This window comes from Saccopteryx bilineata, chromosome 12 (genome assembly GCF_036850765.1).
Source record: "Saccopteryx bilineata isolate mSacBil1 chromosome 12, mSacBil1_pri_phased_curated, whole genome shotgun sequence".
Taxonomy (NCBI): domain Eukaryota; kingdom Metazoa; phylum Chordata; class Mammalia; order Chiroptera; family Emballonuridae; genus Saccopteryx; species Saccopteryx bilineata.
The window spans coordinates 49,551,341-49,577,945 of record NC_089501.1 but is presented as its reverse complement, the minus strand read 5'-3'; the positions used below and the strand labels follow the sequence as shown (position 1 = coordinate 49,577,945).

At 46.9% G+C, this 26,605-nt stretch overlaps 1 protein-coding gene across 4 annotated transcripts in view; it reads right to left on the bottom strand.

The window, feature by feature from the left end:
- The window catches only part of ARID1B (AT-rich interaction domain 1B), a 429,020-nt gene that overhangs the window by 69,933 nt on the left and 332,482 nt on the right, over positions 1–26,605 (bottom strand). For all 4 annotated transcript variants that reach the window (XM_066248340.1, XM_066248338.1, XM_066248342.1 and 1 more), the window contains exon 7: positions 8,363–8,542. In XM_066248340.1, coding sequence (XP_066104437.1) covers positions 8,363–8,542 — 180 coding nt within the window. The remainder of the gene's footprint in view (positions 1–8,362; positions 8,543–26,605) is intronic.

Here is a 26,605-nt window from a genome sequence, read left to right as displayed (position 1 = left end):
CGCACACCGACAGGAAGGCCCTCTGAACACAGGGCTCCCAATCTAGTCTTCCTCGGTTGGGTTATCTATGAATCGGCACACGTCAGTTCACATGTCAAAAGCACATGTCAAGGGAGTATGTTCTAATTCCAGAGGTCCCTCCTTGGAGGAGGAAACGCCAAGTTCCCTTGTCTTCCCCTTGGAACTCTAAAGGCTTTCCTCGTTCAACTCACATGCCCCGACAAAAGTGGTTTTTCTAAAGGCTCTAAACGGCCTAGCCAGCAGCAACGACTACAACACACGCTCTAGAATCCGGGCCTGGATGTTGCTTCTGACACTTCCTAGCACCATAACCTTGGAGAAGATAGTGAACCTTCTTACACAGCAGTCTGGCCACCTGTAAAGCCACGACAGCACCGGGGAACAGGCAGAAACCGACTAGTCCAGTGCCAAGCGCAGTTACCTGGGAAGTGATAGTAAGTACTACCATCAACAATCCTGCTATCAAACATTCATACGATTTCCCCCCGTGATCTCTTAGAATGTGTGGGAAAGAGTGAGAGATGATTCATGTCCCCCACTCTTTGCCGATTTGATAGCAGATCTTGCTCCCCCAAATAAACAAAACCCAGATATGTAAGCCAAGGAAAACACGAGAGGCAGAGCCAGGACCGAGAAGCGCAATCTTATTTCCATGTTCCTCTAATAGATTAGCAATTCGTTGGCACTCGGTCTGACAGAAAACAGATGGAGCCAGCACTAAGCACAATGAAGGCAGCAGATGCTGGGCCGGCCCACCTCAGCTGGACGGGTCTGGCAGCCAAGTCCAAGAGCCCACAGTTTTCAAGTGGGTTCATCTTGGCACACCAGCTTCGGAAAACCGGTCACCGAGCGAGTTCAGATTTCAGCCCACCAGGAGTCAGAGTCCAGCACTGATGGCGGAAGTGGGAGCTAGACTTTCTTCAGGTCACCAACCATTATTTTAGGAGGGTCACAAGTAAGTCTACACCTGACTCTCAAATATTTAAGTTCACTAGTTATAATCAATATTCCAAGCTTGCTGCTTTATTGAACTCACATATTAAATGTTTCTACTAACATAGGCAATCCTGCTTCTCAGTCTCAATCATTCGGCAATTACTTACGAACACGAAAGGTTCTGTATTACTCCCTGAGGCTCGGGCAGTAAAAAATGGTACACAAATCATACAATAGACACTTTGCCCCGGGTGGGAAGGAATAAACGGATAATTAGCTTACACATCATGATAAATATATTTGTGAATTAGAGCTAACTATTCATTTATCTTGTTGCGTAGCCAAAGATGTTTCCCACTTTTTACAGCCCTCTACGACATAATATTACTTTAAGTCAGGTTTATTAGAGTTAGTATTTACATACAAGTAACCAGATAACACCAGCATAATCAAGACATGGGCTATTTCTACTATGACAGAAAGCTGCCATTCTGTGGTGAATTCAACTTCATTCGCATCGCTGGTAACCACTGATCTGATTTCTGCTCCCACAGTTCTGCCTTCTCCACAACACCACATAAATAGAGCTGTACGTTTGTAGCCTTTTGTAATGGCTTCTTTCACTTAGAAGTATCCATATTGTTGCATATCGGTAGTTTGTTCCCTTTTGTTGCTGCTAGGATCCCCTTCTGTGGACACTTGGATTGCTTCCAGTGTTTGGCAATTATGAATAAAGCTGCTAACATTTGCACGTAGGTCTCTGTGTAGATATAAGTTTCGTTTCTCTTGAAAATGCCCTACCAATGAGAGTGCTGGATTGTACGGTAAGTGTGTGTTTAACTTTATAAGAAACTCCTGGTGGCCTGACCTGTGGTGGTGCAGTGGATCAAGAATCAACCTGGAATGCTGAGGTTGCCAGTTCAAAACCCTGGGCTTGCCTGGTCAAGGCATATATGGGAGTTGATGCTTCCTGCTCCTCCCCACCCCTTCTCCTCTAAAATGAATAAATAAAAAAAAGTGCTTTGCTTAAAAAAAACACACAAACCATTCAGGTTTCTAAAAAAAAAAAAAAAAAAAAGAAACTCCCGGAGAGTTCTAGTTGCTCTACGTCCTTGATATTGCCAATTAGAAAAGTATCAGGCATTCCACAAGGTGCGTAAGGAACAATTATTGTGGCTTTAATTTTCATTTCCCTAACGATGAATGATTTTGAGCATTTTTAAGGAAGATCCTCTCTGTGTCAAGACAAAGGTCATACATCGGAAACCGTCTCCCACCTCTGCCTTTGTGCCCAGGTCGAGCGCACGGCGTGGCACCCTTGGGCATTGCATCAGCAGAGAAACTGGTCGCAGAGCAAAGACCACAGATGCAGGTTCAGAATGAAAGCTGACTTGCCCCCAGTAAGGGCACTAAATCCTACTCTCTGTGGAAATACAGAAGTAGAAGACAAAATGATCCTTAGTTTTACTTCCTAAAGATAACTCTCAAACATTTAGTCAACCCAGTCCCCAGCAAGCGCAGGGGCAGGGTGAGGAGGCGGACGGGGTCCCTGGGACACCGTCTTCACTCGTTTAGGAATCGCCGCTTCAGGGCCTCTTCTGTGCCCGCTCTGTGCTAATGGCTGGGGACTCAGTGGTGCACAAAGGCAAGGAGCTTACATTCTGCGGGGCGTCAGCTGGCGACCTCGACACCGTCACACGGGCTGAGCACCGAGGAGAAGTGTAGCTGGGGGACAACACAGTGTCAGGCCACCACTGCGCAGGGCTGAGGGGCCGCTCTGGGCAGCGGGCTGTGTGTGTGTCGGCAACTCATGCCGCAGGGGCAGATCTCAGCAGAACCAGCCATCCCCACGTCCAACTGCGCACAGGCCAGGGGACAGGCGTGCTCAGGCCAGGGGACGTGCGTGCTCAGGCCAGGGGACGTGTGTGCTCAGCCAGATGCCAGGCCCTGGCTTCGGGGCAATGAGTGGAGCAGAGAGCACAGGCCCCCAAGGGGCAGGGCTATGACCTCCTGCTGCACATGTGACCTTCAGAGAGCTACTTTTCACTCCAAAGGTCAGTTTCCTCGTCTGTAAAAAGGGTAAAACACAAGATTATCTATCCTGTGTGATTGCTGTGGGGAAAAAATGATACCAACAGTCATTATTGTTGGACATATGAATAGACAGAATGTCATGGAACAGACGCAAACTGTTCCAGTATTAATAACTTTTATTGTTGAAATTATCTTTTTATTATGTGTTGTGTCATATGCCAAATTTTACACTCACAATGCAGATATTCCAATTTATTTCTCAGGGTATGTATGAGAAAAAGTATGAACGTAACAAATGTAGAAAGGTATTATTTTAACTCAAAATGAAGGAGTCTAAGAGTCAACACTGTCACGTGCTGTGTGAGCACCTGTGTCCTCCCTGGGCTCAGAGAGGCTGTGCCCAGTGCTGGGCCACAGACTATGTGGGAATGGCGCCCCCTGGAGGGAGAGCTCTGACCTGCTTCACTTGATGGCCAAGGGCAAGGGCTTCTTCCAAAAGGACATTTGGTGCCACCCAGACAGTTAGTAAGGTGTGATTCCCTGTCATTTCTCTTCAAACAAACATTTGAAACCAAGGCAGCAGAGCTGAGCCCCTGGTGAATGTGGAGGAAGGCTCCCTGACCACACCTGCGTCTCTCTGTTGCCGCCAGGCCCGACTCGAGGAAGGCAGGAGTAGTTACAGACACTCAGGATGACGTTGCCACGCTGCGCTCAGTCACGCGGGGCAGGGGTAAGCGTGGGCACTCTTGAGCGCTGCTGACTTTAATTAACAATACCAGCTTAATTATTGACAATAATTAGCTTCACACTAGTCGACATTCAAGTTACTTTATATTTTTACTTTTCCCTTTTAATTTCAAGTAGATTTGTACTTGAAACTTTCATTTCTTTCCTAATTCTCTGGTTTTGATAAAATCATTAATATTTGTTGAGAAAAATTAATGCTTAAATCTTGTAACGTGAAGGCTGCATAGGAGCATTAACATGAACTAACTTTTGCTATAAAATGACCGACTTCAATTAGTTTTTTCTCATAGTAAGATATTCAGAACATTCCTTTAACAACAGAACAATATAGAATATGGGATCAATACTTTGCTTAGCACTGGAGATTTAACCATAACATGAGGTTAAGGTAACAGAAAGCTGTAAATACAGCAGGTGCATTACAACCATGTGAAGGAAGAGCGTGAGCTGCGGAGGAGCGGCCGCGCCAGCCCCTGGGAACAAACTGCGCATGCGCAGGGCTGTCGGGCGCCCAAGTTCCCGGGCAGGCACACCTCGCTGCTACAGGGTGAGGCTGAACTGAGCTTAATTCAGTAATACGATGGGTTACGGACTCAAGAGAGCGGAGACTGAAATCCTGGGTCATGGTGACACCAAGGTTGTCGTGGGCCTGTAAGGTACTCTCTAATAGCTGATGAGTTGCCAACTAGTGACACTTATACGTTGTTCCTCTTGGACTGAAACAGTTGTAAGATGATTGATGTGAAATTCACTATTTTGGAACTGCATTCATTTCAGCTAGGTATTCACTTCAAGTTTGCCTTTGCTGAGTTTATGCGAAACATATTTTAATGAAGGAAGAGGGAAGATTTCAGATGGCACCTAATTTTTTTGAGAGAAAAAAAATCTTTAACCTGTCAGAAACATCTTTTATCATGTAATTTAGAAATAAAAGGCTCATCATCAGACTCACCTACTTACAAGTTCTCTGCTTCCTAAGATACATATTATACAAACTAAGGCACAAAACCAGGGCTGCATCTGCAGCTGTAGGGGGTGGCCCAGACACTGTCACACAGTGAGCAACAACTTGGGGGAATGCAGGCTCAGATTTATTATTAGTTGCCCAAGGCAGTACTTCTTAGCACAAAACTAAGGTTCAACCTTCATTTTTTATAATAAGTGACAAATATGCAAAAAATGTTTGTGGCCAGTCGGTGTGACAGACACTGTGCCAGCGTGTACAAAACAAAGAGTCTTTGTGAAATTGATTTTGGCCGTTTCCCATACAAATTCATTTGTTAATAATTAACCTGTCAATTACATAATTCTTTTATTTATTTATGAAATCCAGCCCCTATGGCCCTCTTTACTTACAAACATGTTCTAAGAGTAGTTATTAAATGGGTTTGCTTAAGGTAGAAAAGTACTATTTCATAAAATATACTGCAATTAAACATTTTTACCCATTTAGATTGGCTTCATCCCATTTGTATATTTAATAATTCAGGTTTCACAGTATTAACATACATTTCTAAAAATTTCCCCTTCTTAACTTCATAGGAATATTTTTTCTTAATATCTAGTATTGTTGATATGTTTCCAAAATGATGCTCCTTGCTCCTCAAAGGCAAGAAGTTAGTTCTTTGTTTCCCTAGTGGCTCTCTGATCGAATGAACCAGTGAGGACACATCTAAGGCATGGGAAGTGACCCATCAGTGATCACAGGAGTGGCCTCTGACGGTCTTCCTTGCTTTGAACCCTGGCTCTGCCACTTATTAACTGTGGGATTGTGGGCAAATGACTCAAACCTGCCCATTTGCAAAATGAGGATAATGTCTGGGCTTCCCGTTAATTAAGAAGATGGGCGAGTCCACCTGAATTTGATTGCTGGCATGACCACAGTGCACTCTGGTGAAGTTGCATGCCTCAATTTCTTCATCTGCCAAGTGCACTAATCACTGTATGAGAGGATCAAAGGAGTTACTATACAAAACACACTTAGAACAGGATCCAGGACATAGTAGCACTTGATAAATGTTGGTTATCACGAAGAACAGTTTTGGAGAAGCTGCCCCTGACAATAAAGATTAGCAGAAAAGACTATAAAGTATTCCCACCTAACCCATTTCTTAAAAAAGAAACCGAACCAGAGAAAAGTCATGTACTTAGTAACAGAAACAGACGATGAGACTGATGACCTCGTGGGTCACTCACTGCACAAGCGTCCTTTAAAAAGCGTCCTTTGGCAAATTTAAAACATATATCACAAAGATGCAAGCTGGATATCTTATTAAGAATTAACGTAGTAAGAGGCAAGGGAAAAATACTTCATTTGGGGCCCCATTTAAAAGTCTGAGCAAAGAGAGAATCGCAAAGGTAAGGACATTATTGAATTGAATGAAGCATGTTACAGGGTAACTTCTTGTCAGTCAGCTTGCTGAGCAGGACAACAGGAGGCGAGCTGAGCAATTCTGCCTTGCGGAGTGCCGCCCTGATCTGAATAACATGGCACCTGGAACCGGTGGTGGACCCAGGCGGGCACATGCCTCAGCGTGGAGAGAGCTGTCCCCTGAGAAAAGGTGAAATGCAGAGACAGACACCAGACACTTGCTTTCAAAGTTAGAAAGTGCCGAGTATGGACATTATCATCCATGTTTTAAGTTGTTTCTAATAACAATCGAAATGCAGTATGTGTGCCTTAGAAAAACCTCAAAACAAACACTTCCTTAACTCTATACCCAACATTTTATGTGGCAGATCCATTGGCTGTGTTTGTATCCAAGGCCCCAGAATTGAAGCAACATTTAGACTCACTGAACATTAGAATTAGAAGCAACTTTCAAGGTAACACCATCTCACTTACTCCAAGAAAAGTGATTCCCAGAGAATCACTTTTCCCAGAGAAGCCACTGCGCAAGGATGCAGCCGTGTGGACGAGCCGCCCTCCCAGATGCCGCGCTCTTAAATCAATCCTCACCAGTCCTCCTTCCCCCATTAGGAGGTGGCAAGCGGGAGCCACGTAAGAGTGGAGAGACCAGCTGTGAGAATTCCATGAGGGTCAAGCCCTCAACCTTCAGCTAGCTACCTCAGTTCTGAGAACGGGCCTCTGACCTCGTCTCCAGTTATATTCTGAGCAAAAGTCCACATTTTCTGTGTCTCTCACGATTTATACTCTGTTCTCTGTTCACTACAGTGCTCTTCTTTCCACGACAGCCAAAGAGTGCCTGTGTGCAGACGGCCCCTGTGCCGAGGGAGGGCGAGGGCGGCAGCCTCTCACGGCCGAGGGGCCCCGGCCTGTCACTGGGACTTAAATTATCAGGGCTTGCTGGGATTAATAACATCAAAACTACTTAGGACATGGTAGAAAGGAAGTCAAGTAAACCCCCTACCCTGGACCCACTTCGACTACCTGCACAGAGAGAGGCAGGAAGGGGCCATGAACAAAGTGTTATGTTTGGGGGTTCTAATACAGTTCCCTAACAACAGCAATGGCTAGCATGTAACATAACAGTGTAAGGCAAGAAAATGACACTACACAGGCAAAGGAGTATCAACCAGCCAGGAAAGCATTCCCGAGGAGCAGCAGGGAAGAAGCCGAGGGTGCCTGGGTCTGCTCGTGGACCCTGGGGGCTGTGGGCACGTGCTCAGTGGCGGGAGGGGCCCCATGGGCCTCGGCGAGGGTGGTGTGCTGACCCACCTGACACAGTGGCCTGCAGGAAGCACTAAGGCTTTTCCACGGCAAACCTGACTCTGCCGGGGAGGTGTAAACACATCTTACTATAGGTTCCCTAGTGGGAATTCACAGTCACTCGGAATATTCCTGGTATTTTCACAAGTGAGGAAACTCTGGGAATTGTGCCAGATTATCTCATTCTCTCTAAATTATCCATTAATGTCTAATTTAAATAAACAAACTATAAAAAAAAGGTGCTAAATTCAAATGCCTTGCTGCCAAGAATGACTTAGGAAAAAATATAAATACATATATCAGGTTTAGAACCTTGATAAAGGGACCCTACGGGCGCAGGACAAACATACAACGACTTCCGGGAAGGCAGAATGTAAACAGTATGTTTTGGGCATGATTCTATTGTTTTCTACTTTCCCCTAGTTTTCCTCTTTGAAAGACGTGTCCACTGCAGGCTCTGCCCGGTCTTCTACGAGTCAGACAGTAACGACGGGAAGGTCAGAGCCCCTGGAAGGCGATGTAACGGGGTGACACCCTCTGACAGTGAGCACGCCGTGCACAGACCATTTCACTCAGGGAAAGAGGGAGAAAATCAGAATTCAATACAATGAAATGCAGGTTGTGCATAAGGAACTTGAGGACAAGGCTTGTTTTTTTCTCAACAGCGTTCAGAAACATGTTAACAGAAATAAGGATTTACACCTTTATTAATCCACGTATGACACGCACTTACCGCAGCATCTGATGCGTGAATGCTTACTGAAGAGTCGCTAAAAGCATTCTTCCCATCACTGTGGGCAACTAAGGGGCTGGGGGCTGCACGGACCCCACAGGTCTGCCTGGTACCAAACACCGAGGTCTTCAAAGATGTTTATAATAATCGGATCTCAGAAAATTAAGTAAAATTTCCATAACCCTCTGCAGTGCATTTGGAAAAATTTTGTCTTTCTTTACCTTGTGGTCCATACTGGCTCATCTGTGGACCGTAAGTCCCACTTGAGTTGCTCTGCTGAAAGCTACTGATGCCAGGGTGCATCTGGCCACCGGGAGAAGGGTGAGGCGACATGGACGGTCCAGTCTGCTGAGGTCCATACTGAGACATCTGAGGGTTTCTTTGTGTGCCTGCCATAAAACCTAAGTAGGAAATAAACGGAAACATATAAATGCGGGGGACACAAACGGACATGGCACTGTGCAGAAGCGGGGCAGGGAGAAGGCCAGTGCTGTGGCGGTCCTGGAGAAACGGCGGGACACACCTCCAGTCGTGCGGTGGAGTCTGGAGAACCTCGCGGGGCGGCCCCGGCCCTCGCTCTGAGCTCTCGTCAGCATTCCCGGGAACCCAGTGCTCGTGGACTTGAGCGAGGGAAAGGAGAAGAGGGAGGAAAGGCAGAGATGAGGTCCCTACAGAAACAAGAGCTAGGCCCCTCCCACTACACCCTCCCCCGCCAGGACAGACGTGGTTCCCGCGGCCTCTGTGGGCTCTGCTCGCTTTCTCATCGACGGGACGCATGTCACCCAAGCAGCCCGCCTCTTTCAAGCCCAGGCCGACAGCGCTCTGTCCCGCACCGCACATAACCGTCTCTCTCCCCTTTGATCTCCTGCAACTACTGTGCACCCTGACTCCTGAAAGCACCAGACTGGGAGCTCCTGGTTCTCGCTGCCGCTGCTGGTGGACTGTGAACAGCGGGTGTGGCCGACGTGTCCTCTGGTACCCCAGAGCGGGACAGGACGTCCTCTCGCAAGCCCGCTCTGCCCGCGGTGCCCCCTCTCCATCCGTGGCACCACCATGCCCCCAGTGCTCACGCCAGGCACCCCACACCCCGCGTCGCCCCTCACTCCCCGACCTCCTGTGTGCGGGCCACCCGCCTGCACACCCCGCCGCCTCTGCTCCCGGAAGGCATCGCCTGGTGTCCGTTTCCACGCCGACATGCCGGCCCGGGCTCCCGTCCTCGCTTCCCACAGGGCGGGGTCCAGCTCACCTCCCCTTCTCCGCCCCACCCTCCACTTTCTTCCTTTCCGTTCACCTTTCACCAGGTTGCTGGAAAGGTTTCTGAGGAACACGACAAGAAATGCGAGCCAGTCTTTCCCTCGCAGAGAACCCTGTGGCTCCACCATCTCTCTGCCCCACTAAGACATAAGCCGCTCGCTGGCAAGGAAAGCCATGCCCACTGCTGCATCCGGAGTGCCTAGCAGAGTATGTGGCACACACAGGGTAGGTGTCAAAAGGAACTCTGATAAGTCAAAGTATAAGCAAGACTGTATACAGAACGAGCTGTGAAATAGTTCTTTTCACAAGGTGCGTCTCAAATGAAGACATGTCTCTGAGAAAAGCGAACACAATCAGACGACAATGCTAACGAAAGGCCTTAGAAACAGCATGGAGAGGCCCGAGTCTGGCAGGGCTGAGAGGAACGGGCTCTGCCTACTCCCGTAGGGACCCGAGAGGAGCTTCCAGACAGTCCACTGAGGCAGCAGGAGGGGCAGGCGGTGTCCGGATCCAAGGGCAGCTTACACTTAGGGTGTCAGGGCCCTTACAAAGACCATGGTTTACACCTCAGAAACCAAAAAACCTTCTAACATTGCTTCTGTCTACAGAGATGGACATAAAAACATGTAGAGCTGTTCCTTATTATCCTTTTTATTCATTTATAAAGATAAGCCTTATGAAGAAATTGAGCTCAATTGGCAGCTTCCAGATACAAATCAGCATAGAAAATGTTTGCTTTTTCAAATCTGAAAACAAACAGAAATTAGAGCACAAAAATTACTAAAAATGATTGCATCTTAAGATGTTACATGAAATATTTATCTAAGCTTTACTATAAAATCCTCAAGTTCCATATGGAATCCTGTTTAATAAAAAGAAAACCATGTCTCAATTCCATAGATTGTGGGAGGTTTTCTTTCAGAGAATGACTGCTTTCTTCTTCATTAGTTAAGGAAAATACAGGTCCTTTAATTAGCATGAGACTTCACTTCAATCACGGAGGTGTCTACACTGAAGGACTTACAACCTTTGACAACAGAGTAGGTTGTTAAGCTATTGTTGCCTCTGGGACACTTCCTATAGGCTTCAGGTTTGTTCAAACAAGTGCCAAGATTCTACTTTGGCAAAGTTTATTTCTGACTATTCAGTCAGTCCTCAAAAATATCCATGTCATGTTCCGCTTGAACTGTGAGTACCAAGCATGTGAGAAGGCTCCGGGAGAGGGAGAATGTTCAAAGCGAATTCCCATGGAATGTGTCACGGCGTCAGATTTCACGTCTTGAGGACAAGGTTATACGGGCTATGGAATTTACCTCCGTCCATAGAAATTGAAATTGGAAAGCTAATTTCTCCTCTGCACGCTTTCGTGATGCCACCACTTACAAGATCCTCCTGAAACCTTGCTTTCCATTTTCTATCAGACACACCCCTTTCCGGATGTCCCCAAGACGATGAAAGGAGAAGGCGACACCACTGCCCTGACTTCTTTCTGAGCTGCGCTCATCTAACGGCAGCCAAAGGGGAATAGAAGCCTAAATGACAGCTTGTTTGTGCCACAAGTTCAGAACCTCATAGGAAAAAAAGGTATGTGAATAAACATATTGCAGTGTGCACTGATCAAATCAGTGTGATAATAATTAATAATTTATCATTAATAATTATAAATATTGAGTCTCCGTTTCCTCATGCGACTGCTGCAGGATCAGCTGACCCATGTGAAAGTGTCCTGTCACCTGTCATGGGGTATACGAAAGAGATGACGATGATAATTGGCTGGTTTGTAAACGGCCATGAAGGTCTTTTAACTCCTGAATACTCCACACATTCAGGTGCAGTTTCCTGCTAGAGTGAACAAGCTAGTTTTTATTTCTACATTTGCTTTTTTATTTAAATATGTGGAATCCACATTACACCTGAGCTTATGTAACTGATTACAATTCCAGAAGGTTAAACTGAACATCCCTTCTGTCGCTGAGTTCCTAGCGGAAGCAAGTGGTTTCTAATGTATCTGTTCAGAGATACTTTATAATCTATTCAATTCTGCACTTCTCTTATCATGAATAAAGTTGAGCATTTTATTTAATTGCTGTTTTATTTCCTTTTCTAGACCTGCTGATAACAACTGCCTACTTTTCTGTCGGTGATGTTCTATTTTAACTCTGCCAGCAGGAACCCACTAAGAGAGACATCCATTATGGATATGACCACATTTTTAAAAGTTGTTGAATATCATAATCTAAGCAAGCTGATGTAAAGTTAGATGATAGAAGTTCGCTTAAAAAGAAGTATTTCTACTCATCTTAAAGATAAAAGCTCTGCGTGTCTGTTGTTCCCTATGCGGAAATAGGAGACAACTCTACCTACACCTCAGAAGATCGTTGTGGGGGCTCGATGAGACAATGCGTCTAACATTATAGCAGTGCCTGGCACACGGTGAGCTTTCGGTACTCATGAACTATTACTAATGTTATAGATGCAGAAAGGGAAGGCAGGGAGCGAGGATGCAGTCCGGGCTCCACACCCGCTGTGCGATGCGGAAGCCCACCTCCCTTCCTGGCTCGTGTCCCCCGGCTGCACAGGGACAGGCAGACACGCAGGACCTGGGCGCACCTCCTTCTAGCTGATTCTCAATGATTCTGGCTTCAATGTTTTTTCCAGGAAAGAATCTAATCCAGATCTGTAATTTCCAAGTTTATTTATTGGGGGATATTCCTTGTTTTGTCTTAATCTCTATATTGAATGAAATAAAGTTTCAACCAAAATTTTTCTATGATGGTACATATTTATTTGTCTTTTTTCCTATTAGAAAGCTGTTATAAAATGGCAGCTTTAACACAGTTTGTGAACAGAAAAACTGACAGTTGAGAGAATGAAGCTGCTTTTGAAAAATGTGTCATATTTTTCTAGTTACAAGCCCTTGGAATCAACTTTCTAGTAAGGGAACTTTAGAAAGTATAAAACAAATTTCCTACATGTTATAAAAGTATATTGGATTACTAGCTGTATCACGGAATTATATGCCCCAAGTAAGTCTCTAACATGAAAAATTCAAACCCTGGAAAAAAGAACTAATTTAGATAATTACTATTTACGTTATAAAGAAGGAGTTACCTTTTACATAACAAGATTCAGAAACTCCATATAAAAACATAATTTATATATTTTATCTGTAAGTCTAGGGAAGGTTTATGTAAATGAATTTACTATTTTTGTACCCTTCATTACATGAGTATACAGTCCCAAACGCTTGTATTAACAACATATTCCAAATGAAGAGAGTTGCATATTTCTGATTTGAAAAATCAAAACTTACCCTTTAGGGAAAAAGGGAAGAGGGCAAAAGCCATCTTCTCAGAGAAAAGCCAACTTCTCAGAAAACACGCACACATGCAGCTGTTGGAATCAGAAGTCATGCTCTCTTGTACGAAACAGTGACCACTTCCTGTCCTGGCTTACCAGGTCACTCCGAGAGTCAGACAAGAAAAACATACGCAGAAGTGCTTTCTGAACCGGAAACCCCCGTGCTGCTGTGAGCCCTGCGTTCTCTGCGTGAGCTCGGAGCAAGCGGTCACCCTGGGAGCTCAGTCGCAGTGACGTTCCACACGTCCACCCGCAGCTTGCCCCGGTGCTACGCTGGCTCTCGGGGACTGCGGTCAGAATGAGAGAACATTAAAAAAAGGGAAAAGATGCAATTCCTGTCCTTGAAAGACTAAAAGTTAGCTGAGTAGAAACGGAAACCTCTCAACAGGGGGAAAATGATGAATTCAAATGACAGAACCCCGAACCAGGTGCCAGGCCTGACATCAGAGGCTCGGATGAAACAACAGCAGGATGGCGTCTACCCTCACAGAGCTCATGTCCCAGGGGGAGACAGACCCCGACAAGTACCTAAAAGTCGTGCGTGATGAGTACAGGAGGACAAAGTACAGGTATAAGAGGACCCTTCAGACTGGGGACGAGGAAGGTTTCCACGAAGAAGACCTCCTTCGCTGAGACCTCCGTGATGTGTACGGACAATCCAGACAACTCGAGCTAGATGCCTTCTGAGATCTGACTAAGACAAAACCATGTCCGACTAGCAAGTGGACGTCACAGCGTATATTCTTGAAAGCTAAGGTGCCGGCATTCGTCTAAATCCCAGCTACCACTGGGGCACCCTTTTACTCAGTCAGCTCTTGTCATGGTTAGTTTAACACCTGACCAGGTGCCGGAAGGCCTCCCCTAGCCTGGCTGCTGGTTGTCAACAAACCACAGGAAAACGCCGCCTCACCCCTTACCACGTCCTGCCTGCTTGCCCATGGGCATCTACAGCCAGGGCCCCTCCTCCTTAAGGACATTCTTCCTTTCTGATGATATCACTCTGATACTTTACATTCTTTCTCAATACCAACACCCGCTAATCGGAGGCACAGCCCGAAACCAGAATGTTAGCTTGTGTCCTCTGTGGACATGCTGTGCCCGGTGGCAGCCGTTCACCACCGGGTAACTGACGGTCTCTGCCCCTCCTGGCTCTCCCTCCTGCTTCCTCCCATGGCCTGCCTGGCCTCGCAGCAGGCACTCTCGCGTGCTTGGAAAGACCATCTCGCGTGCTTGGAAAGACCATCTCGCGTGCTTCGAAAGACCATCTCGCGTGCTTGGAAAGACCATGCCTGTCAGCGGAGGCAGAGCAGCGAGCATACCACTATCATTTGCTGAAGTGACTGTCCCCTCCCCCTGACTGAGAACCGAGGCTGCAGAGTCACCCCGTCTTCGCCCATCGTCTCATCGGGACCCAGCAGAGCGCCTGGCACAGAACTGGACCCAAGTGCAGAGACGGTTGCTGACTTCTACCGAGTAAGGAAACGTCTCCGTCCAGAGCTCACTTCCTTCCGCTGCCCAGAACCAGCTGGATGACTGTGCTGGTCCGGCTCCTTAGCTCCCAGACAGCTGAGCTATCGCTTCGGGGCGAAGGAAGGGACGCTGACTGCTGACAGCCTCCCAGGCCACAGAAGACGGTCCTCGGCCACCTGAACACCTGCCGAACGCAGCCACTCTGTCCACCTCCACTGCCACCTCACGTTCGAATTCTGCCCTCCTCAGTTCCAGTCAGGTGTCTTCAGGCAAGTTAGTTAACAGTCAAGTCAATGTTACCTTTCCTGAAAAATGCAGATGGCAACCGAGCCCACCACTCAGACTGAATGAGAAAATGTCACGAGCAGCATAGAGCCCCACAGAGTGGAGACTCAGTAAGTGACAGCTATTAGTACTCATATTGTTTCTCATACAAGCCACCATTGATGTCCTGTCCGAAAGACTGCAAGTTTCCCACTAGCCCCCTCTGCCAGGCTCCACAGTGAACCATTTACCAGGGTCAAGGCAGGAAGTCACTGGACTGCAGTTAGTGCACCAAGGTGACGAGGCTGCCTCTGCGAACCTCCCCGTACCCAGCCTGCCCTGCGCCAGGCGGCACGGGCCCTGGGGGCTGCGCTGGGCACGCCCGCCGCACAGCTACAGCCCGTAGGAAGCCTCCCTATTCAGTTGACTATCCAGAAACCAGGGCCCTTTTCCAGAGAGCTAGTTCCAGAAATAACGGGCTCAGAAAAGCTAAGCGTGTCAGTTTTAGGCCACACATCCAACAACCATGGTGCTGATGAGTGCTGAGTGGGGTAAAGCTCAGTGTACATCCTTCCTGATCCAGCAGATTCCCTGGGGGTGGCCTATCAAAAAGAGAGGGGGGGAGAGAGAGAGGAGAGGAGGAGGGAGGGATCAGGGTTTCTGTTAACTGCATGAACACATCTCAGTGTAAAGAGCGAGGACCCTGACTCGTTTCCGCTGGAGCCCAAGCACCTATGACAGTGACTAGCATGACAAACATTCTGCAATGGATGAATCAATCCACTAGGGATTTTTTGTAGGGTTGAAAGAGAGAGCTGGGTATGAAATAACAAGACCATTCTCTTTCTGGCTGTAAAGAACAACACCCATGACCGTGGCCCATGAGGGAGGGGTCCCGCTCTCCTGCCAGGGGCTGGGCACAGAGCTCTGGAGCTCACGACAGAAGCCCATCTTGGCCAGGCTTGTTTCTGCCACCCAGGAAGAGGCTAACAAATTGCCCTACAGTCTATTCCAAACGCACACAGTGCTAATTTAGACACTTCATTTCATCGGATGCTTTGTAAAATGCTGTCTCCTAGGGACCCAGTAACTGAAGGCAGGGGCCGCCAGGGTCCACCCTACCTGCACGCTCAGGGCTGTCTCCTTTAAAAGGACCTTCTCCTGTGAAGGTTCCTATGAGTGCCGATGGGAAGTCCCTCCACAAGCCATCTGCTCTCACCACACTGCAGTGCCAGCCACACTAAGTCACGCTAAGCCATACTAAGTCACGCTAAGCCATACTAAGTCATGCTAAGCCATGCTAAATCACACTGTCATGCTAAGCCATGCTAAGCCATACTAAGTCACGCTAAGCCACGCTAAGTCAAGGCTAAGGAAATTACTACCTCTGTCTGTTACAGGGGCCAATGTCAGACTAAGCCGAAGGGACATTTTCCTTTTCTTAATTAAAAAAAAAAATCTCTTCGTTTCTATTTTTGAAAACTGTACCAACCGAGAATTAGCATTTTAAAAATGTTTATATTATTAAATAAGTGAGTTTTCAAGAACTTCCAAATATTTTCTTCAGCATTATATTTATACTATTTGGGGTTTATTAAGTGGATATTTTTTCCTGGCTTAAAAACCATGCTATATGATTCTCTTGTTTGTAAAAAAAGAAAATTCTTATAGAAAAGAAAGACACAGTGTCACTGTCTAAACCTTAGCAGATATAAAAAAAAAAACCAAACCAAAAAACAACAACAAACAAAAATCCAAAATTTAAAGCAACTGATCTATGTAGTCCTTGCAAACAAATCCTCTTTCCCGATGGGAGAGGAAGAAAGCGCATAATTTTTTCATGCGGGGAAACGAGGAAAAACTCTTCACTGGACAAAACAGAGCCAGAGGGCAATGGATGCATCAAGGGGTTTTTGTGGGGTTGGAAGGGGGAGCAGGGTCTGAAATAACAAGACCATCCTCTTTCTGGCTATAAAGAACAACACCCAAACAATTCACATCCTTTCTCATATAACCCACCATTCAGTTCCTGCCCGAAAGACTCCTTGTTTCCAAACTAGCCTCCTTTGCCAGGCTCCAGAAGTATTTAAAACGTTCTCAAAACCAGAGTAAAGTTTTACTTAACTGAAAAGCAAACTCAGGCTGCCAGGCCCATGTGGGGGGACGGTGGACAGGAGGGCAGAGAGGGAAACTCCATGGACGCAAATGGGCAATGCAGGTGGGCACAGCGCCCTGACGGCCACTGACGGAGTAAAAAACCCGCCAGGGAAAACGCATCCCTGAGCTGAAGGGCAGCAGGAAACTGATGCAGAAGGAAAGTCAAATAAACCACAAAACCAAACACAGGAGAGTCCAGAAATGACACTGGGAAAATGGTAACACGGAGTTTAGCCCTCCACGCATCTACCCCTCTTCAGGCAGGACACCACACTCGGCAACGTGAGCGTGGAAGACGGAGGCTGGCACACAGCCCAGGGCGCCGTCACCTGCCCGGCCGGCCGAGAGCGGCGAGTGCCCGGGCTAACCTGGAGAGCGAGAGCACAGACCAGCCACACCCAAGCGAGTGTTTCACCGGAGGTGGCGCTGCGCTGTCAGGACACCAACACGACCCCCAACGTGCCACAAGCCACCAAAAAGCACCACACGCTTTGCCCTGGCACGGGGACAGCTTACTTCCATGTTGGCATCTGTTAACAATTCACAGAAGTGCCCGGTTTCTCCGGGCAGCCCAGTAAAAGCTGTCCCCCCACCTGTGGAGCGGCAGTCACACGCTGCGTCACCTCTGCAGAGGGCCTCCGACTGCACCGCACACAGTGGTTTCGCATCACAAATCGGTGTCAGGTTCCCATTTGGATAGAGAAACAGATTTGCAAGAACGTTCTTGTTACGTTTTAATATCGCCAGTGTTTATCTGCCTGCCGGAGTCTCCTCACAACACGAGCTGCCTTTGAGGACAGAAACCAACGGCCCGTTGAAGGTTGCGACCCAGGGTCCCCAGAGCCCCCAGCTGTGCCGTCAGATGAACGGGCAGGAAGGCCCTCTTCCTTCCCTGCCACTGGTGTCCTACAGTCGGACGCACAGAACAGCATCTAACTTCTCCCCACGCCCCCCATGGAACCCTCCCGGCTCCTGATGTCCCCTGTCACTGGGGAAGTGAGTCAGGGGACGGGTCAGACTGGTTACCCAGGTGGTAGATGGGGGCAAAAAGCCCGCCTGCCCCGACACAGGTCTTCTGAGTCTTAGCTGCAGAAGTCCACCTGAGTGCCAGGCGCCGATACAATTGTATGCTCGCTGCTGCGTGCCGGGAAGCAAAGAAACGACTTTCTCTAAGGCTCCGGCCACGCTTCCCCCAGCGCCTGTGCCTGCCGCTCCTGCTCACTGTGTATATTTGCACGGCGCTCTGCGATGTACAACTTTCGGATACAGGATTGCGTTTGATCCATGTGACAGATCATGGGCCACTCTGATCCTCAGTTCACATGAGGCAGCAGAGTTAACTATTTGTTCAAGGTCACAAAACTAGTTACTGGGAAAAGTTGTGCCTAAACCCAGATGTTTTGATTCCCAATCTCCTTGAGTAAAATGAGAGAAGCATGCAGCATATGAGGCACTGGGGTTGTGATGCTGAATGAGGCCATGTGGGCTTTGCCCTCACTCAGCTCTAGTTGAGGAGAGAGCCCAACTGTGGATCCCAGCGGTGGGTCCCGAGCGCAAGCAGAATGCCCAGCCCCTGGGGCAGCATGTGGGAAAGGCTTCATTCATTTGTTCACTCAGCAGACGTAGGTGAAGCGCCTGGCAGGTGCAGGCTACTGAGGGTATTCCTGATTAGGAGAGATAGGCAAGGTGCCCCGTGTCAGACAGGAATGGGGTCGAGGGGCGTAGGAAAAAGGGTGGGAGAGGAGAGCGTATGTGAAGATTCCCCGAGAGGTCAGGCCTGGCGGGAGACCGGGGGTCAGGGGGGTGATGACACGGACGGCCAGAAGGAGCGCTGGCCAGCTTAAGGACAGACTCCCAGCCGAGCCGACCAGCGCAAAGGGCAGCTCCTCCGGGCATTCATGAAGGGGATGGCAGCCTGGTCAGTCCCCCGGAAAGACGGGAACGCCGCCCGGGGAGTGGGCCGGAGGGGACGGAGAGGAAACGGGAAGCGCACTGGAAGCCATCGGAGGTGCAGGGTCAGAGCTGTGACCAGTGGACGGCAGGGAGGGGGATGTGTCAGAGCACCTCAGGGGCAGCGTCCGCAGACTGTGATGACTGGTGTGGGGCACAAGGGGGAGAGAAGGCATCGAGGATGCTTGCAGCTTTCTGGCGTGGACACCAGGCTGACACTGTCTCTCGTGGAGATCCAGGTAATGAGGCACAGGAGGAAACCTGTAAGTGTGAGCATGTGCAGTGATGACTCTCCCTAAGCCCCGATGTTCCCCCTTTCACTGGAAACGTGTAAGTGTGTGCATGTGCAGTGGTGACTCTCCCTAAGCCCAGTGTTCCCCCTTTCACTGGAAACTGTAAGTGTGTGCATGTGCAGTGATGACTCCCCCTAAGTCCCGATGTTCCCCCTTTCACTGGAAACGTGTAAGTGTGTGCATGTGCAGTGGTGACTCTCCCTAAGCCCAGTGTTCCCCCTTTCACTGGAAACGTGTGTGCATGTGCAGTGATGACTCTCCCTAAGCCCAGTGTTCCCCCTTTCACTGGAAACTGTAAGTGTGTGCATGTGCAGTGATGACTCTCCCTAAGCCCCGATGTTCCCCCTTTCACTGGAAACGTGTAAGTGTGTGCATGTGCAGTGATGACTCTCCCTAAGCCCCGAAGTTCCCCCTTTCATTGGAAACGTGTAAGTGTGTGCATGTGCAGTGATGACTCTCCCTAAGCCCCGATGTTCCCCCTTTCACTGGAAACGTGTAAGTGTGTGCATGTGCAGTGATGACTCTCCCTAAGCCCAGTGTTCCCCCTTTCACTGGAAACGTGTACGTGTGTGCATGTGCAGTGATGACTCTCCCTAAGCCCAGTGTTCCCCCTTTCACTGGAAACGTGTAAGTGTGTGCATGTGCAGTGATGACTCTCCCTAAGCCCAGTGTTCCCCCTTTCACTGAAAATGTGTAAGTGTGTGCATGTGCAGTGATGACTCTCCCTAAGCCCCGGATGTTCCCCTTTCACTGGAAACGTGTACGTGTGTGCATGTGCAGTGATGACTCCCCCTAAGCCCCGGATGTTCCCCTTTCACTGGAAACGTGTACGTGTGTGCATGTGCAGTGGTGACTCTCCCTAAGCCCCGGATGTTCCCCTTTCACTGGAAACGTGTAAGTGTGTGCATGTGCAGTGGTGACTCCCCCTAAGCCCGGATGTTCCCCTTTCACTGGAAACGTGTAAGTGTGTGCATGTGCAGTGGTGACTCTCCCTAAGCCCCGGATGTTCCCCTTTCACTGGAAACGTGTAAGTGTGTGCATGTGCAGTGGTGACTCTCCCTAAGCCCCGATGTTCCCCCTTTCACTGAAGAATAATGAGCCAACTGCAAACGAGTGTTAACTATTAAAAACAAGCCTGAATTGGCAATTTAAAAAATATTGCCTGTAACAGAATTAACAAAACAATGCTTCTTTTAAAATATTTAAAATTTAGACTGATGAGTCCTCAGCGAATACAAACTGACTTTGACTGTATCTGATACTTGTTCTCCCCGCAGACAGCAGATGTACTGGGAATACAACGATGACTCTGATACAAGTCCTACACTGTTCTTTCCTTCATTACTGACTCGCGCGGGCTTGGTTCGCCAGCCAGCCCAGCGTTCTGAGGCTGAAGAAATTAGAAACAGCTTTCTAGATATTCTCTCTTGTATATTACCTCCCATTTGAGCTCATTTTCATCTGTCACGGACTATTGAAAAAAGGGTCCTCAATTAAGAGCAGAGGCTAAATTAATTGCACCTGGGGTGGAGTGGGCTCATTGATGCTCCACACGCTGAGCCACGACGCTTACACAGAAATCCACAAGGAGGGTGATCTATGTTCTCCTCTGACAATACCCTGTGCTGAAAGGCAGCATCATTTCATGTAGTGTTACAATATAAATAAGAACACCTTGATATACAAGGGTAATTAGGAAGGGAGATTAAGAGAACAATTTCTAACAAGCAGTATATCCTATGACATGTCAGCACCTGCCAACTTACCATCATTCCTAAAACGGAGAGAACCCACCAGAAAAACCACCTCGTTTCTCTAGATGGTAAACACAGGGAAAAAAATCTTAATCCTAACTGCAACTCCGTAATAATTATTTCGGTGGTCTCTGTCATTTCTGCTCTAATCTTGACAATTAAGGCGTTGGACCCATTAAGCTATTAAAAAATAACTTAAACTTCAAAACCAATTTTTGGTGTAAAAATCTTTAAGAAACAAGCTAGTAGCATAAAAAGCTTTTCAAAAATTTTACCTATTTCCATCTAACTATTCCTGGGTTGTAGAGAGCGCAGTTTCAGTGGGGGTGGGGCGGGTTGGTCAGAGCTGGCCTCCGGACAATTCATTTAGGGCCAGGTTCCAGGTGTGAGGACTCCTGCCCAGACCGACACGGCATCTTGGAGGGCCAGAGGGTGTGTCTGGGAAGAATGCCGGGCAGAAGCTGTACTCTGAAGCTGGTGCAAGACCAAAATGCCAACAGAGGAGCACTTTACACCACAGCAAATGGCCCACAGTGGCAGAATCGAAAGAAGTCTTATTAACATGTAACATGGAAGCCTTCTTGGTTCAAGAACAAGAAGTATTTTATTCTTTGGCTGTTCTATGCTATAAAAATATTTGAAATTTCTGAATGGCGCGAGAGCTGCATTATTTCCCGTTGTTGGCTCCCTCTTTGCCGAACAGGTCATACACAGGCTCCTCTGCAGACGTGGGGATGCCGAGACAAGGGTCAGTTCGTTCTGGCCTCAAGAGCTTAGTCTTATTTACAGCAACACCCTGGATTTATTTTAAAAGACGGCTTTTCTTTTGACCTTGGCATTAAAAAGTAAGAGAAAGATTTGCCCTAAACACATAGTAAGTCTAGAAATATGACGAGGAATTCTATTCAGACCTTGAGAAAAAGCTACAACACAGCATTCAAGAGGAGAAACAAAATTACACCAAGGCAGTTAACATTTGAGATTAATAGAATAAAAATGCAAGAATAATGAAGGCATGTTCTAATTGATCTATTCATGCAACATATGTAAGCTCGAAACTTCATACTTCCGAAGCATAGCAATTCTGATTTACCTTTTCATGGTGGCTCACAAGAAAACACCTAAAACAGACTCACAGATGCAGAGGACAGTCTAATGGTTACCAGAGGGGAGGGGTCGAGGGACTGGGTGAATCAGGTGAAGGGATTAAGACGTAGAAATTGGTAGCCACAAAATATTCATAGGGATGTAAAGTACAACATAGAAAATATAGTCAGTAATAGTGTAACAACTATGTAATACTGAATGTAAACAAAAAATGTTTAAAAAAATCTAAATGCCTGACCCCACCCCATCTGCTACCCTTTTCTGGATAGTGTCACTATATTTATAAAAATGGAGCTAATGATAAACATCACCATGAAGATCTATTCTAAACACAAAAACTGTCATTCTTCTGACATACAGCTATCAAGAACGAAGTCTGGTCTAAATATGTATAAAACTGCCAAATCTGCCTATTTTCTCCTTGTCCTGCAACTACAGAGTAAACACACGACATATCCGGCTTCCTTACTGTTGATTCCACGGAGACAGTAAAAAGCCAGTTCTCAATCAGGACGTGAGCCTGCACACCACACTGTAACTTTGTTTAGACGGTAGAGGGAGGGAAAAGGGGCTGTCACGTGGTGGGCAAGAATGAAGGCGGCGTGCGAGCCAGCCAGTGACTCTGGCCGAGCCCGCCCTGGACAGTCACCTTGCATGGGTCCGCGGTCACGGAGTGCGGCCGGAGCACCCCAGCACCGGAAGAAACCCCCAGCACATCGCAGCCCTGCAGTGACATCCACTGTTTGCAGTCGTGTCCGGAAGGGAGCGTTCTCAGTGGCCCTGCTTCCAGCATATCTCCAGGACTAATTAAATCCTCATTACCACCTTCTAATTATTCAAATACTATGGGATTACACTGAGGAAGTCCCTGCCGGCGCACTACATAAAAAGGGTTAAATAACCTATGTTGATGTTGAGAACCCAGATCTCATTCAGACCTTCAGAAAACCACCAGCACTAACATGAATATTTAACTAGACACCACTGTGGACATTAAAAGAGAATTCAATTAAAAGGTTTTAAAAGAAAAATTAATTCTGACCTCTCTACATCTGTCCAAATAAATAAGCCTTCTTGAAATGTTTTCATCTAATTGCTAATCCAATAAACTAGAAGGGCATCCGCTGGTTTCATTAAGCTTCACATTTTGCAGGGGTTAAAAATGTGATCATTTCGATGTTAATAATGATTATACTTATTTATCTACTCCAATGACTATTTCATATTCCCTCCAAGTCCTCTTTGAAAACAGAACACATTCATAAGCCATTTTACCCATTGCTCTCTCCAATTTTAAAGATCTATATGTTCAAGAATAAGAAGGATAAAATTAATTTAAACTTGTTAGCTACAATTTTCTTAACTGTTTTTCCAATGAGTAGGCAGCATAATTTATACTTTTTTTTTTCAATGAGGTGCTTTAATAGCAATTTTTAATGTTCTTCTCTGAGGTCTACAGAGAATGGTTGGTTTAAATTCAACACCAATGGCAAAGTGTTACAGAATCCTAAACTGAAGTTTTGTCCTGTTTTCCTTTTAAAGATATCGGTAATGAAGACGTTAAGCCCACAGAATTTGAGCTAATTTTCTTCACTGAGTTAGTGAGAAGTTCCAGCACCGTAGACAATGCAGACAGGAGCATATGCTGGAAAGCAGATGCAAGTACAGAGAAGACAATACTACAGGAGAACAGAGGCCGACACATGTTTAAAGTGCTTCCTTCCTCTCTGTAACCCATGACCGACTGGCCATGTCCACACTGAGCTGAACACAGGCGGACCATATAAAAACCATAGAAACTTAGTTATTTCCCCCTATATACAGTGTGGATTTGTGACTGATGTCATTGTGACAAACTGAATGCCAGAATCACCAGTTAAAGGACAGTGAACGGGAGGCGGCCTGGGGTTGACGTTAGGGTTTGGGCTGGGGTTGGGGCTGGGGAGGTCGAGGGGCCGTGAGCTGCTCTGCAGGCATCTGGTGGGCGCGCTGCCTCTGCAGTCACCCTGCCTGGGGATACGAGGACCACGTAGGAAGAAAGGAAACAGAGCTACAATCCAGCTCCTTGAGCCTGGAGGGACCCGGGCTTCAGTGCAGCATGTCAGCACTGCTGTCCCCCGGGAGGACTTTGGGGAGGACCCAGGAAACTGCACCTCCAAACACATCTCTTGCTTTGTGCTGGTGTCTCTGGACCAGCATTTTTCTAGATTCTTTGCCATTATAAAAAATGTCCATAATGGTGGAATCTTAGTCTTCATCTTATTATCAACACAAAATAAGTATTAAAAGGAACTGTTCGATTTGGCTGTTTTAGCACTCAGCAGCACAGAAGGTATATTCTTATCTTGTCTACCACGGTTTCTGAAAAAGAATACTTTAAAAAAAAAAAAATAAGATGCTCACTCACCAATATATTTCTTTCCTCATTTCCCTAAACGGGGCTGGGGAGATATAGGACTGTAACGGCATAAAGGAAGTTAAATTATGTTTCAAAACATAGAAGTCAACATTGGGGAATATTCTAGAGAATGTTTCCTAGTCTACTTTACATTGTACACACTGTTGGTACACATCACATGACAGTAAAAGCAAGCAAGAATTGTATCAAAGCATTACGATGGCTGTGTCATTTGCCATTAAAATATCCAATCAAATTTATTAGGAGCTAACATTTCTTGCTCGATTTTAACAAATAAAGCTAAAAATTTTTCTTGCTACCCAATAGATTTTTTTCATTGTGAAAAAAATTTTTTTAAAGTGTTTATGAAATAATGCTATAATCCTGTTTGGTAGCTTTTCTCCCCAAATGCAGTCTCTATTCAATACCATTCCATATTAGTTTCAGATGTATAAATTTCTACCCAATTTTTAAGGAAATGTACCTCACACATGGCAAAGCATTATTCAATAGTCACTGTGAAATATGAAGCTCTCCTTGTTGGGAGGTTGTCTAACCAACAAAAGATGCACACGCTTCTAGCACAGGCTTTCAGGGAAAGCTGAGGGGAACGTGTCCCTAAAAATAAATTCAGATTTAGCAAATCATAAAATTTATATTTGCTATTGGAAGGAAATGATCATTATAACTACCCAGATTTGCCATTATAAAAATGTCGGTTACCAAAACCACACGACATATAATAATAAGGAAAACAGTAACAAACACATAAACCTAACAGCTTCCATAGAGGGACATCAGAGGAAAACCTAAATTTTGCCTTATTAATATGTTCATTTAAGTTAAAAGTTTAATTGAACTATATTTCCTCGTTGTTGTTTCATCCTTGACATTTGGTTTTCTACATTTTCAAATTTCTTAAACATATGTCAGTTGAAAGGGAATGAGGAAGATGTTGGAGGATCTTAGAGGAGTTTCCCCTTTTTGGTTCTTAGAGATAAAGGTTACAACAGTACTTTCAAATAAAACCTCTCTCTCTCTCTCTTTTTTTTAGCGAGAGATAGACAGACACAGGAAGGGAAAGAGATGAGAAGCATCAACTCATAGTTGCATCACTTTAGTTGTTCACTGACTGCTTCTCATACGTGCCTTAACTGAGGGACTCAAGCCAGCGACCTTGGGCTTCCAGCCAGTGACGTTTGGGCTCATGTAGATGATCCCACACTTAAGCTGGTGACCTCAGGGTTTCGAACTTGGGACATCATTGTTCAAGGTTGATGCTGTACCCACTGCACCACCATTGGTCAGGCATCAAATAAGGCACCTCTTATCCTTTAGTGCTTGCAGAAGAAGGAGAATTCTCCCGGTGGGAAAGATGTCACAGGGATCCTCTGGGTCTGGCCGGAGCAGGCTTTAGGTGCAGGATCATTTCCTCATTCCTCTTCTCTCCACTCCCCTGACCCAGGAACACAATGTGGATACAACCCAGGGCCAAGAGAAGGAGAGTGGGGAGATCCCCTGCCTGGCCTCTGTGCTTTCCATGAGCTTCCGTAATGTCTCCCAGACAACCAGCACACCTGAAATGTCTCCCAGACAACCAGCACACCTGAAATGTTTCCCAGACAACCAGCACACCTGTAACGTCTCCCAGACAACCAGTGCCCTGTAACCTATGCACCTGTAATGTCTCCCAGACAACCAGCACACCTGTAACCAGTGTACCTATGTCTCCCAGACAACCAGCACACCTGAAACGTCTCCCAGACAACCAGCACACCTGTAACGTTTCCCAGACAACCAGCGCACCTGTAACGTCTCCCAACCAGCACACCTGTAACCAGTGCACCTGTAACATCTCCCAGACAACCAGCGCCCTGTAACCTGTGCACCTGTAATGTCTCCCAGACAACCAGCACACCTGAAACGTCTCCCAGACAACCAGCACACCTGAAACATCTCCCAGACAACCAGTGCACCTGTAATGTCTCCCAAACAGCACACCTGTAACCAGTGCACCTGTAACGTCTCCCAGACAACCAGCGCCCTGTAACCTGTGCACCTGTAATGTCTCCCAGACAACCAGCACACCTGAAACGTCTCCCAGACAACCAGCACACCTGTAACCAGTGCACCTGTAACATCTCCCAGACAACCAGCGCCCTGTAACCTGTGCACCTGTAATGTCTCCCAGACGACCAGCATACCTGTAACCAGTGCACCTGTAACGTCTCCCAGACAACCAGCGCACCTGTAACGTCTCCCAACCAGCATACCTGTATCCAGTGCACCTGTAACGTCTTCCAGACAACCAGCGTCTTGTAACCAGTGCACCTGTAATGTTTCGTAACCAGTGCACCTGTAACATTTCCCAGACAACCAGCACACCTGTAATCAGTGCACCTGTAACATTTCCCAGACAACCAGCACACCTGTAATCAGTGCACCTATAGTGTCTCC